Source organism: Oryzias latipes, chromosome 10, assembly GCF_053564925.1.
Source record: "Oryzias latipes strain Hd-rR chromosome 10, Olatipes_Hd-rR_3.1".
Lineage (NCBI taxonomy): Eukaryota > Metazoa > Chordata > Actinopteri > Beloniformes > Adrianichthyidae > Oryzias > Oryzias latipes.
The window spans coordinates 20,432,304-20,445,005 of NC_136246.1; the positions used below are offsets into that span (position 1 = coordinate 20,432,304).

Here is a 12,702-nt window from a genome sequence, read left to right on the forward strand (position 1 = left end):
TATGAAACTAAAATGTGAATGGATTTGACATTAATTCTTGTTTACTAGTTTTTTTGTACACAATTTAAACTTATCTTGTAGGAAATACAAGGTACCAGGTATTTATCCGAGTCACACTGAAGTTTTGGCTAAAGATCTCCTGGATCCATTTTAGGTCAGTGAATCGGATCATTCAAACTGAATCGATATGAATCAGCAACCATAAATATCGAATTATTGCTAAAATCTATCATTACACCCTTAGTTTTCATTCTTAAAGGCTTCTCACGTGGCAAGTAGGAAATAAAAGAAGTTTGTCCCTCCTCAGCTCCCGTACTTGTGAAATGGTAGCGTAGCAACCAAAACAGCGCAGGGGTATTGAATTGGTGGGACGAGGAGGACTTCTTGTCGTTCCTATAAAAATCAGTTTTACTTTGCGTGAGACAGAGATGGAACTTACGCATTTAGGCGATCAAATTCGTGTAGAACGAACACTGGCGATCATAAAGCCAGATATCTATGAAAAAGCCGAGAAGATCGAAGGTTTCATCCTTCAGTCGGGCCTCACAATCCTGCAGGTTAGTAAATCACTGATGCGCAAACCTACACGTCTGAGAACTGAGACTATTTACGTTTAGAAGGAGTAGTTTTCTGTGTGACCAACGTTTAATTAACGCAGTGGACACATGTCTACTGCCATGTGAAGTTTATTAACAATAAAAATAAAGGTTTTTTTTGTTGTTGCTAGAAGTATAAATAAAATGCTGTGTAGAAACTGTTTATTTTTCCAAAATGTAACAAGAACTCACACACAGTGGCCAAATGAGCAGTGAGATCATTTGGCCACTTGAGGGCGCTAATCCAAACAATTCGGTGAGCGAGCTAAAGTCATTTCTGACACAATTAGCCCTTGTGCTATCCTAGGCTCTTAAACATTGGGAGTTGGGTCATCTAGACCCCACAATACAGTGCGCTGAACCTTTTTTCTTCAATGATTTGCAATCTTCACTGGTGTCCATGAAATGTAGGATGGCACAAGGGTTAGAGATGCAGAAGACAAGAAGTTTTTTTTAAGGATGGTACAAATAAAATTTCTCAGTCACGTGAAGGAACAGTAATGTATTAACCTACAAGATCTTCTAGCTTTCAGAGCAAAAAAAGGTTAGTGGTTTCATTATAACTGCAGGTAAACGTCAGTTTTGAACAGCCTACTCTAGCTGTTAATTCATGTAGGATGTTTGAAAATCATGAGGACATACGTGTTTGAAAAAAACCTTTCTGTCAAGTTTAAATAGTCATCTCTCCTGCCATGGTTCTGCTGTCCGTTCTCCAATCCTGTTAGAAGCGAAGGCTGCAGCTGAGTCAAGAGCAGTGCAGTGACTTCTACTCAGACTGCAGCGGAAAACCTTTCTTTCCGAGCTTGATGGCTTACATGAGCTCCGGCCCGATCGTTGCCATGGTGCTGGCTTGTGAGGATGCTGTCACACGCTGGAAGTCCATCATTGGTCCTGCCAGCATCACAAACGCCAAAGAAAGTCAGCCAGAGTGGTCTGTTTCATGTTTATTTGTGTTTATACCGTAACAGAGGAGTACATTTGTATTTATCAGTGTAGATTTTTCATTTCATTACATTCATAATAGAATAAATTTTACTATGACATGTCAATGAAGAATATCTGGATCAGAGGTCTGCAACCTGAGGTTCCAGAGCTACATGCAGCTCTATTATCCCTCAATTGTGGCTCTTTGGCTTTCAAGAAAAAAAGCATACGATTGTAATATATCATGCTTTTGTGGTTTTGGTTCTTTTTTTTCTCTCGTTAAGTTGTCAGTTATGCTTAGATTTTTATCTCAGATGCCCATACTGATGCAGATAAAGCACATTTTCCAATCTTCTGCTGTACCACAGTGTCTAGTTGCTGTTCAGAAGCAAAGTATTCAAAGTAAATAATTGTGTTTACATGTATGGATCTAGAAATAATGATGTCATTAATATATTTGATAGTATTGTAAAAGGTAAAAAAGCAAGACTGTGCACCAAAGACATATTTGTAAAACATGCCATGTTTGATTTGCAATTTTATTAGCCCTTTTAATTCTGTAAATCTGCTAACTTTAAATCTGCTTTAGCAGATGTTTGTATTTTATTTTGAAAATGAAATTGTTGTGCAGTTCTTAAAAGTAAAATAGATGTGATTAAACAATTGATTAAAACTATGTCATATATATTTTTCACTTTAATTCAGTTATTGTCGATGCTATAAAGCTCCATGTTGTGAATGAATGGCCACAAAAGCATGAATAAGGAATTTTTCCAAACTTGTGAAGTGGGACTTTGCGGCTTCTACTGTGTTTTTCTCAGTAGAAAATTAGACCAAGTGACTCTTGTAGCTTAAAAGGTTGCAGACCCCTGATCTAGATCTTTAGTCTGATGATATGGCTGATTTTCTCCAGTCTTAGAGCGAAATATGGAACTTCTGACCTGAAAAATGCTCTTCACGGCAGTGAGTCCTTTCAAGAAGCTGTGAGGGAGATTAAATTCATGTTCCCAAACTGTAAGCTGTTGTTTCTTTTTTACACATTTTGTTGTCTATAGGGCTACTACAACAAATACAAAAACATGTAAACTTGTTTTAATCCTTCACTCACAACTAGACTGAATTTCTTTTCTACCAATTGTCACCATTCTCTTCGTATTTAATGTATAATTTTATATGACTTAATAGATGTTTCCTGTTTCTCTCTGTAGCTTTCATTGAGCCTTCCCCTTCAAAGCATGAAACCAAGGAATACCTGAGCAGGTGTCTGAAGCCGGTTTTGCTTCGTGGACTCACAGAGCTTTGTAAAGAAAAGCCCCTCAATCCTGTTGTTAGTTTACTCTATGCAGATTTTTCTTTTTATTGATTAGTAGCATTTTCCTGTTATTTAATTATTTATTTATTTGTTTTTATTTACAGATTTGGCTTGCTGACTGGCTGCTGCAAAACAATCCGAATCAGCCTCAAACATATTTCTAACTCTTGGATGATATCAAAATAAAAGACTCAGGAAGTTCCAGATGTATTCAATTTATGTACCACTTTCTATGAATAAACACACAACTTTCAGCTGTGTTTGTGCATTAAGTTTGTTTTGTGACATTATCAACTAAGTTTTGTTCTAAATTGTATTCGAGTGTTTTTTCTAACATACTGAAAGCTTTTATATTTTTTAAGAATTGACTAGATGAATGTGCTGCATTTGAGTTGCGTCGAAACTTGTGAAAACGGAAGATTTTCGATCGTTAATCTCGCTACGGAAGCGTCATTTTTTAAGTAGAAAAAACACTTGATGTTTACAACATTGTCGCCGTCGTATAAAGTGTTCATCAAATTACAATTACAACAGGCATAGAAAAATGTAAACAACCTTAATAAAGTTAAGTAAAAAAAAAACAATAATACAGAAAAATACAAACTTAAATAAAAAAGATTAAGATAAAATTAAAGAAAGGGGATACATGGGCGTTGTAATGATCATTCATTTAACTGATATCAGTGAACGCCGCACTTCTTTTTTTAAACTCCTTCCCCTCGTCTGCGGGGCGGAAACGAGTGGTGTTAAAAAAATAGAGGAGAGAGATTAACTCTGGTGTGATAGGTTGATTTGTGATTGACAGTCGGCCTTGTCCAATCAGAAAGCTTCTTTGGAAAAATGTCAATTTTTTCCCCCTGCCGGTTCCAGAAAACCAACCATGAGTTTCTCGTCGCGTGGGAGAATCCATTTTGAAGAGAGCTCTCCGGCTGCTAGGCTTGTAAGTAGACTGTTATAATTTTTTTTTTCATCATAACTCGACGCAATCGCAATTTTACCTGCATTCTTTGTTTGTGTTTTAAACGGTTCTCATTATATTGATTACAGAAGAACGATATTTCATGATTTTAATAATTTTCAGGGCTGCGTGGCCTCTGACTTACGTAACTGCGAATTTAATTTGCACAGTCCGGGTTTATCGATGTGAGATGGCTACAACGTCGCTAATCTCTACGCCCGGCAGAACAACTCTTGATTGGCGATAGTCGCCGCCATGATGATGTTGTAAAAAAGATGAGTTTTTGGTGCTATAAACCCGGTTTAAACTGGAATGTATGAAATGCCAATCTGCTGGTCAAAATGGTGGGAAAAGCGTGAATTCGTAATGGGGTAATGGCGAACAGAATCACGACAGACGCCGACATTAACAGGCATGTTTCTATCGTTTCCTCGGGTGTAGGTGTCATAGTACGAAAAATGTCTGAAGAAGCGGAGCAGCAGTACATGGAGACGTCGGAAAACGGGCACGAGCTCGACGATGATTTTAATGGAGCCGGCCTAGTCGGCGAGGGGGAAGACGGCGGCGCCGAGAACCAGTGCGACCAAAGCGGGGACGCCGAGGATGGGAGCTCGCAGAACGGCGGCAACGAAGGAGGCCAGATCGACGCGAGCAAAGGCGAAGAAGATGCGGGGTGAGTGGGAAACATGCACAAGAACAAAGTTCTCCCAGCAGGCATCGCTTGACAAGCTAGGTGGCTGGCAGTGCTTCTTTGTTCCGCCGGCCTTTTGTTGGCGCCATGTATGGATCTGAGTGGGGGATGGGCGCTTCACCTGAAACTTAATCAGACGAATATGGGTTTCAAATGTGCAAATTTCATGTTGGCCAGACTGTAATAGTATTGAATCATGCGGTTCTTTAGAGTATAGCAGTTCCACCTCCCACCTCCACGTGACTGGGTCAACAGACCTCTGGAACAGCATGTACACTGCTGGTGTTTATGCAGGAACAGGTACATTGGATCCATTAGGAGGTTTCAACACCAAGGAGTTATTTGACAGAGAATAGTATAACTTTTTTTTTTATTATTAAAATCTTTTATTATTTAGCTCGGATAGTCAGTATCAAGGTCATAGTTCACCCTTCTTATAGCGGGGGTCGTGTGTGATAAGGTGTCAACTATGTCAGAATTCTTTCACTACTCACTTTATAGCGTGTTCGCCATTTTGTACTGCTGTCTGAATCTGCAAATCCAAAATTGTGCCCTAAAGATTTCCCAGAAGTCTGCAAAAAACCAGTGTGCATTGATGCTCACTAGATTGGCGAATATAGACCACACTGCATTGTCTGTACAATTTTTGCAATTAAAAATGTATTTAAATGTGCTTTTTTTTAATAAACCATCAACTTTCTCATCTTCATAACTCAGTGGATTCATAAATGGTCGTTGCAAAACGATTTTCACTTGTTGAATTCAATTACGTCATATTCTCTGGTTAAGGAAAAATAGTGGGCATGTTGTCTGAATTGCTTCTAAAATCCAGGGCACTACATAGTCCCACACTATATAGTTTTTGAATAGTTCATGATTAGGGTGGGAATTCGGACACAGCCATCATGTAATGTTTCTCAAGTCTGGAAGTTAAAGTCCCACTTGTTTCCAGAGGTATAATTAAGCCGTTTTTAGCCAAAATAAAATAAATAAAACTGTCATTTTCTAGGACATTGTTCCTGCAAAGCGTTAGAAATTCACCTCACCATTGGCTTGGAATAAGTCCTCCCCAGACCCCCATCATCCATCTATGTAGTCTCTCCTGATGGTTTACAGTCCCTCACACCCCTATCCTGACATTAGAGGTGCATTAAAAACGGAGCTATCCAGCCGCACAGTTTTGAGCCAGATAGCAGCTCAGACGAGGGCAATGAAGATGGACATGGATCGGTTTGTCTACTAGTGGATTCCTCAGAAGTAGAGGAGTAGAGCAGGGAACTTATGGTCTGCCTAATGTATTGTTTACATCTCAAGAATTTCTTTCTTTTTGAATGTCAAGAAAAAAAGTCAAATAATTGAGTTAAAACCGCGATTGTTTTATCCAAGTGGGCCTTCAAACCCTTGATTGCCATGAACTGCTCTCCTTACTGAATTTCAACCCAAAGCAACTCCCTCCAGCATGGGCTCCTCTTTGTAGATCTGTACCGGTCATCCTATTCACTGTAGAGTTAATGGACTTTATTTAATCCTTACAAAATATAATTATGGAATAACTGTGTTGGTGTTTCATCCGGGAAGGTATACCCGTTTGGCTAACCTTCTGCTTTTATTTTGCTTTTCAGAAAAATGTTTGTTGGAGGCCTCAGTTGGGACACCAGCAAGAAAGACCTGAAGGATTATTTTTCCAAATTCGGCGAGGTGACAGATTGTACCATCAAGATGGATCAGCAGACGGGCCGGTCAAGAGGATTTGGCTTCATTCTCTTTAAAGATGCTGCCAGTGTAGACAAAGTGAGTGATTGGAAACTGTACAAGTCCACATTTATCCCAATAGTCAAATTCTAACTCATTCTGATTTATTTATAGGTTCTTGAACAAAAGGAACACAGGTTAGATGGTCGGCAGATTGACCCCAAGAGAGCGATGGCCATGAAGAAAGAGATAGTCAAAAAGATCTTTGTGGGGGGCCTTAAACCGGACTTGTCAAAGGAGGAAATTGAGGAGTACTTTGGAGCCTTTGGAGAGGTAACAAACATGTGATTTTTATTTATTTGGTTTATAAAATATGGTATAAAGTTTAATGAGTGTGGTTCCTCTTATTTAGATCGAGACTATTGAGCTACCGCAGGATCCAAAGACTGAGAAGAGGAGGGGATTTGTATTCATTACATACAAAGAAGAGCCTTCAGTCAAGAAAGTTTTGGAGAAGAAGTACCACACTGTCGGTGGAAGCAAGGTAAATGCATCAATTCTTGACAGTAAAGATGCAGAATTAGGAATTTTTCTCAACGTTTTCTCATTTGTGGCGTTGCAGTGTGAAATAAAAATCGCCCAACCCAAAGAGGTCTACATGCAGCAGCAGTATGGCGCCCGTGGATATGGTGGACGTGGAAGGGGGCGTGGAGGTGAGCCCTTTTTTTTGTCGTTTATCAGTCATGCTTTCATAACACCAGAATACTTCTTAATCAACCTGTAATGGTTAACCAAAGCTGATGTAGCTGCTAAGAGTTGTGACACGTGTGATTTGTTTCTAGGCCAGGGCCAAAACTGGAATCAAGGCTACAACAACTACTGGAACCAAGGATATAACAACCAGGGCTATGGTTATGGACAGCAGGGCTATGGATATGGCGGCTATGGCAACTATGACTACACTGGTTATTACGGCTATGGGGGTGGCTACGATTACAGTAAGCGATAAGTCCCCCCAGGGAGAGAAACAGAATGAGAGGAACTTTATTTTTTTTGGTCCTCCTTGTTATAAAGAAGAACTCAGTCCCTTTTTTCTCTTGTCCTCCAGACCAGGGCAATACAAGCTATGGGAAAACTCCAAGACGTGGAGGCCACCAGAGTAGCTACAAGCCATACTGATCACTCATAGTGCAGGTATGCATCCTTGCATCATCCGTGGTAGTATGAGAACGTAGCTTTAACCATTAGTGCCTTTTGACCCCAGAGATCTCCATCTCCTCCAAATCCATCCAAGCATTGTGGGGTTCAGGGTTGGCCGCGGTGTGGGTGGGTGGGTGGGTGTTAGTCTGTGGTCGTTACTGGCGGATGTCATGCAGTCATCTCGCGCTGCATTCCTGCAAAGACTTGGAACATCGATGAGGATTGAGTTTGCGGTGGCTCAGAACAGGAACAGGAGGCCGTTGAGCTTTTCGCCGAGGGTGCTAGGTGTCATGGTTAGCTGTCGTGTTTCCGCCTCCTCCCCCCTTCAAAGTTTGTCTGTCCATTCACTGACCCGTCAAACTCATTCATGCACTTGTCTGTCTGTATGTAACTGCATGCAAGGTGGCATTTATTCTCAGTAACGCAAAGCACCGTGTTTTTCTCCTAAGGTCTAAAGTAAATATAAAGAGATCCATGGTCTGACCACAGCGAACATGGGCTCTGGCTTTTCCTTTGGAGTTGGCAGAAATTTGGACTCCATTTGTACAGATCAAGCGAGGAAACTGGGGAAGCAATTGTCACTTTTTTTTCCCACTTTTTGTTTTTGGTTTTTGTGTCCATTTACATTTCCAGCGATGGAAGTGTTATTTTTTTACTGTACTTTTTGGTACCTTTTTTGAATCTAATGTATTGTATGGTTGTATTTTTACATGTCAACTGGATTTACACGTGTGGAGGAACAAGAGCTTTGAAAGCTCTCAAATAAAATCGTTTAGTTGTTTTTTTATTTCCTGGGTTTTTTTGTTTGTAAAAAAAAAAAAAGTGTTCCTCTTGTATTGAAAGAATTCTGCACGACTTGCGTAGAAAAAGAAGGGATTTAACACGAGCAGAAGTGGGTGTGTCACTTTGGTGTTGCCAATAATCATACAGATGGAGTCATTCCCCCCTTTTCTATTTTCTGTCTTGGTTTTTAAAGAGTTTCCTTTCTTTTTTCTTGATTATGTTTGCAGTTTTAACTGGCTTTACTGGTGTCATTGAACTGAATGCAAGCCTGTTCATGTAAGAGGGCATTCCCTCTGTGACTGGAGTTTCCTTCCTCAAATGTCCTGGGTAAAAGTGGTAGAAATAAACTTTTGGTTCATATTACAAAAAGCATCTTTTTTTTGTTCTTTGTAAAGTTAATGGTAAATGTATCGCTAGAAGGCTTGCAGATTTTGTAAACTTTTTCCCCTGATTTGGACGACCTTTGGAAAGCATTGGCAGAGGGCTTCATCATCCTGAGAATAACTGGATGTATGTTGATTTCCATTCATTGTATGCCCACATACAACATTTCTGTCATAGGTAATGGTAAGTGATCTTTTTTAGGTACGAAAGAACTGCTCTAAAAGTATCACTTTATTGCATTTTTGGCGCTTTCATGATTAAAATATTTCTTGGGAGTCCTTCCCAATGAAGAAAATGTATTGGGAGCTGACATGCCTTGGTCCATGGCGATGCTGTGAATTGGTGCCAAAGACCTGTAAAAGAACAGTTCAGTTTCAAAAAGGGGGTTCTTCGCACAACATTCTGATTCCACTTGATGTGCTCTGGATGTAAACTTTGCTTTTGTTCATGTGGTTCCTACGCTTTTTTTTTTAACGTTCAACGCTAGACTGGAACGACTGCAAGAACGGGTAACATCTCTACCTCTGAACTATGAATGTGACCACCTGAAAATGTGATGCAATTAAAAGTTTTTTACAGGTTGAACTAACCTTAGATGTCTTCATTTTCCAGCGTGAGGTGGTTTGCTTTGATGTCTATAAACAATCAAACGCTGTCACAAACACGCATGTTCATCATTTGCTGTGCGGGTGGTTGAGCGTGACTCACCTGAGAGGATGCGTTCCAGGCACGCCACTACAAGGTCTGCATCCTCAACGCTGAAGCACATTGGTGGTTTCAATTTCAAAATGTTGTCCCATGGGCCATCGGTGCTCATGCAGATCCTGTCCTCCTCCTTCAACCTATTATAGATAAATCATGGAGTGCTTCTAAATTCACAGCAGCAGAATCAAACTCCAATGACCTGAACCATCAGACTTCACCTTTTCACCACCAACGCAGCTAAGTTGGTGGCAGGAGTCCTCTTCTCTCTGTCTGTAACCAATTCCACTCCTGCAAACAGTCCCACACATCTAGAGAGGACAAAGGTCAGTGAGCATCATGGATGCATGTAGACTTAATTTTATAAACCACCTCTACAGTGACATTTGTTTTTAAGTCAAAACTAGTTACTGTAGTTTATCCCACAATAGATGAAAGACAATGGTACATTTAAGACCTGCTCTAATGAAAATCATGTTTTGCTCTTGTGCTATTTGTCTCTCAATAGAGGACACACATAAAGAACATTAGGCTGATTTCTTTATTCACATCGTAAACCAGGAGCAAACACCAAAATGCCGTTGGAAGGAGTTTGTAGGTATGAAGGTAAAAGCCACAAGCTCCCTGCTTCGCTGCATCTCGATGCACCTGTGTGCAAATAGATCCATGTACGTCTCTGTTTTCCTCGTCCTAGGTGGAATCTGGCTCAAGGCTGTACGGCTGGAAAACTCCAATATTGCTCGCCATTTTTGTTGCACCGTTAATGTTAGGTTAGGGTGGGAGGGGCTGTCAGCTAATGGGAGAGTGTCAACAGATGGATGATGGGAAGTGGGCAGACTTACTCCACGCCCACAACTCAGAGGTGAATTTCTAATGAACTACTACCGCTCTGCAGATACTGTTCTAGAAAACAACAGTTTTTTCTAAATTTAGACTGAAAAAGGCACGATCATAATTAAAAGCCCACTAGGGACGCTTTGACTGTAGATCAAAAGACGATCAGAGTGGGACTTTAATGCATTTAATTGAAACATAACAGGTGTATGAAGCTCAGTTATTACTGTTTACTTATTGGATGACCAAGTACTAAATTGCACCGATTTTAAGGTCTCTGGCCAGGAAATTATGTAAAAACAGCTGAGTGAAGAAGAAGCACCCAACCGACTGTCATTTTTTAAAAATGATTTTAAATAAGGTATTTCTGGTTTCCTTACCTTACATCTCCTATTACTTCATGTCTTGCTTGCAGCTTTTTGAGCAACCCCTTCAGATGTTCCCCCACCCTTATGGCATTTCCTCTGAGGTCCTCTTCCTCAATCACATCAAGAACCGCCAGGCCAATCGCACACGACACCGGATTCCCTCCGAACTGCATCAAGCAGTGCGACACAAATTTTTAAAGTGTTGGCTTCACAGAAAACCAGGATAAAGAATTTCACTAAATGATTAACATACGGGACTCAGTTGTGAGCATCTACTTAAAAAAAGCTTCTTTTTTTTTTCTTCTAATAGAATTTTAGTTGAACATAATTTTACCGTATTGAAGTACTCCACTCCATTCGCTGTGAATGCCTGAGCTATCTCTACTGTTGTTGCCACACACGCCACAGGGTGACCATTACCCATGGGTTTCCCCATGGTGACTATGTCTGGACAGAAATTCTCCCCCTGTAGCTGGAAAGCCCAAAAATGACTCCCCACACGTCCGAACCCCGTCTGCACCTCGTCTGCCACGAAAACTCCTCCAGCCGAGTGCACGTACCTTCAAAGTAGATTTGCACCAATCACATTTAAATCAAAAAACAAAAGGCGGCTGAGTCACTACTCACTCGGCGACTTTACTGGAATATCCTTGGGGCAGGAGGATCTGCCCTCCAACACTTGGCAGTGATTCAGCAAAGAATGCAGAGATCTATGCAAAAGAGCAATTCAAGTTAACTCAAATATATTGTGCTAGCCACAGTTAATGAGTGATGAGTGGTGAATCTTAACAGGAATATTCATAAAAATGAACAGTGAACCTTGCGACCTTTCCTGTGGATCTCCTCTATCAGGTCTTTGACCTTATCTGCATAGGCTTGGCCTGGGTTGGGGTGATCCTCTCTGTACATCCCTCTGTAGGTGTCTGGTAAAGGCGCCTGGAAAAGACGAAGCGCATCCTCTCCGATAAGCAGACGTTAACATCGCCATCAGAATTTTTGTGCATAGACCTACACACCACATGAACCCAGTCTTTCTGCCCCGCCAGTTTCCGGAACTTGTAAGGACTGATGTCAATGAGGGACATTAGATGTCCGTGGTAAGCGCTGGTTCAGGGGGAGACTACATTAAGGGTGGTGTTAATGGGTAAATTCAGATTTTTTGAAGCTATGGAGCTTACTGGTCAAGAACTATGACGTCCTGGTTTTGGGTGTACTGTTGGGCCAAGCGCAAGGCCAGGTCATTGGCCTCTGAACTGTGGGAAAGGCATAAACAGTCACTATAGTATTCCATCAATGACTAATTGTAAAAATATCGGGGCCTTTCTTACCCAGAGTTAACAAAATAGAAGACGCACAGTTTGTCAGGCAAAGTGGCACCGAGACGAGCAGCATAAAGGACTATCTTGTCGTTCAGGAACCGAGTATTTACGTTCAGAAGGTCCATTTGTGCTGCAGCAGCCGTTGTAACGGCAGGATGACAATGACCCACTGTGGGGGGTAAACATGGGGTCAATTATCTGCATTTTTTTTTACAATCTTTGGCCACTAGGAGGCAGAATTGTTTCATATTTCGGTCCCTAAGCATTTTACCGTGTTGGACATTGCTGATGCAGTCCAAATAGCGATTCCCATTTTCATCAAACAAGTACTGTCCTCTTGCTCTCACTATTTTGACAGGGTCTTCTTTGTAAAACAGTCGACATGACTGCCTGTAATAAAAAAACAATTACTTGTAAGAAACATGTACCTTAAGTGTCCATAGCACAGTAGAGTATCAAAACTTCACTTCACATACCCAATTAGCCTTAGTCTCATCGCGAGGGTTTCTTCTTTAGTAAAGTTTTCTTCAGCCATAGCATGCAAAGCGTGAAACGGTGAGTCATATAATATGTCGATTACAGGAGGTTTAAAACATTTACCCAACTCTTCTTCCTACTCAGCTGGTTAGCACTGTGCCACTGAGCATGCGTGAGAAGCGTGTCTCTTCCCATTTTCCTGCTATTGTTTCCCTGCTGCATAAAGTTCCACTGCCTAATTTTTCTGGAAGATAAAACAGAAAAACAAACAAATATTCTCTGTCTGATGTTTTGTAAAATAAAAATAATTAATAATTTGTAATTTTTCTCAAAGTTGTTTTAAATCACGCTGTAGCTTTATTTCGATTGGGCTATTCTAACAAATCCAAAGGTGACCGTGACATTTTGTTTTAGGCCATTTATTCGTTTCCTCTTGGTCTTGTTGAGTTCAAAATGCATGTG

General features: G+C 40.7%; 3 protein-coding genes across 8 annotated transcripts; 2 read left to right on the forward strand and 1 right to left on the reverse strand.

The window, feature by feature from the left end:
- The first annotated feature begins 307 nt into the window (after positions 1–307).
- Positions 308–3,092, forward strand: nme5 (NME/NM23 family member 5). 3 transcript variants are annotated; one of them, XM_078954281.1, is made up of 5 exons: positions 308–557; positions 1,322–1,527; positions 2,485–2,534; positions 2,729–2,847; positions 2,937–3,092. In XM_078954281.1, exons 1-5 carry the CDS (start codon positions 429–431, stop codon positions 2,994–2,996), a joined length of 564 nt encoding a protein of 187 aa, XP_078810407.1. In that variant the 5' UTR covers positions 308–428; the 3' UTR covers positions 2,997–3,092. The 3 variants fall into 3 exon arrangements, with proteins under 3 accessions (XP_078810407.1, XP_004073370.1, XP_004073371.1); XM_004073322.5 differs by having other exon boundaries at positions 309–557; positions 2,434–2,534; XM_004073323.5 differs by having other exon boundaries at positions 310–557; positions 2,434–2,534; positions 2,729–2,821.
- Positions 3,093–3,636: 544 nt separating this feature from the next.
- hnrnpaba (heterogeneous nuclear ribonucleoprotein A/Ba) lies at positions 3,637–9,125 on the forward strand. 4 transcript variants are annotated; one of them, XM_004073325.5, is made up of 9 exons: positions 3,637–3,772; positions 4,232–4,463; positions 6,104–6,272; positions 6,348–6,506; positions 6,586–6,717; positions 6,796–6,886; positions 7,016–7,171; positions 7,282–7,367; positions 7,823–9,125. In XM_004073325.5, exons 2-8 carry the CDS (start codon positions 4,249–4,251, stop codon positions 7,350–7,352), a joined length of 993 nt encoding a protein of 330 aa, XP_004073373.1. In that variant the 5' UTR covers positions 3,637–3,772; positions 4,232–4,248; the 3' UTR covers positions 7,353–7,367; positions 7,823–9,125. The 4 variants fall into 4 exon arrangements, with proteins under 4 accessions (XP_004073373.1, XP_011478567.1, XP_078810406.1 ...); XM_078954280.1 differs by lacking the exon at positions 3,637–3,772 and adding an exon at positions 3,994–4,134; XM_011480265.4 differs by having other exon boundaries at positions 6,586–6,886.
- Positions 8,754–12,430, reverse strand: phykpl (5-phosphohydroxy-L-lysine phospho-lyase). Its single transcript, XM_004073324.5, has 13 exons — positions 12,240–12,430; positions 12,035–12,153; positions 11,773–11,932; positions 11,623–11,697; positions 11,461–11,548; positions 11,264–11,380; positions 11,072–11,154; positions 10,779–11,004; positions 10,457–10,611; positions 9,464–9,553; positions 9,249–9,382; positions 9,131–9,175; positions 8,754–8,893 (listed from the first exon to the last, which is right to left on the reverse strand). Exons 1-12 carry the CDS (start codon positions 12,296–12,298, stop codon positions 9,132–9,134), a joined length of 1,350 nt encoding a protein of 449 aa, XP_004073372.1. The 5' UTR covers positions 12,299–12,430; the 3' UTR covers positions 8,754–8,893; position 9,131.
- Between the last annotated feature and the right edge of the window lie 272 nt (positions 12,431–12,702).

What these genes read in the sequence shown, in the direction of transcription:
- nme5 (XM_004073322.5), top strand. Translation starts at nt 429, where the DNA reads ATGGAACTTACGCATTTAGGCGATCAAATTCGTGTAGAACGAACACTG. An exon ending in AAAGAAAGTCAGCCAGAGTG is followed by an intron (nt 1,528 to 2,433) that starts GTCTGTTTCATG and finishes GATTTTCTCCAG; the next exon opens with TCTTAGAGCGAAATATGGAA. An exon ending in TAAATTCATGTTCCCAAACT is followed by an intron (nt 2,535 to 2,728) that starts GTAAGCTGTTGT and finishes TTCTCTCTGTAG; the next exon opens with CTTTCATTGAGCCTTCCCCT.
- hnrnpaba (XM_078954279.1), top strand. Translation starts at nt 4,107, where the DNA reads ATGAAATGCCAATCTGCTGGTCAAAATG. An exon ending in CCAATCTGCTGGTCAAAATG is followed by an intron (nt 4,135 to 4,231) that starts GTGGGAAAAGCG and finishes CCTCGGGTGTAG; the next exon opens with GTGTCATAGTACGAAAAATG. An exon ending in ACGTGGAAGGGGGCGTGGAG is followed by an intron (nt 6,887 to 7,015) that starts GTGAGCCCTTTT and finishes ATTTGTTTCTAG; the next exon opens with GCCAGGGCCAAAACTGGAAT.
- phykpl (XM_004073324.5), bottom strand. Translation starts at nt 12,298, where the DNA reads ATGGCTGAAGAAAACTTTACTAAAGAAGAAACCCTCGCGATGAGACTA. An exon ending in AGAAAGACTGGGTTCATGTG is followed by an intron (nt 11,381 to 11,460) that starts GTGTGTAGGTCT and finishes CGTCTTTTCCAG; the next exon opens with GCGCCTTTACCAGACACCTA. An exon ending in GCTGCGTTGGTGGTGAAAAG is followed by an intron (nt 9,383 to 9,463) that starts GTGAAGTCTGAT and finishes TATCTATAATAG; the next exon opens with GTTGAAGGAGGAGGACAGGA.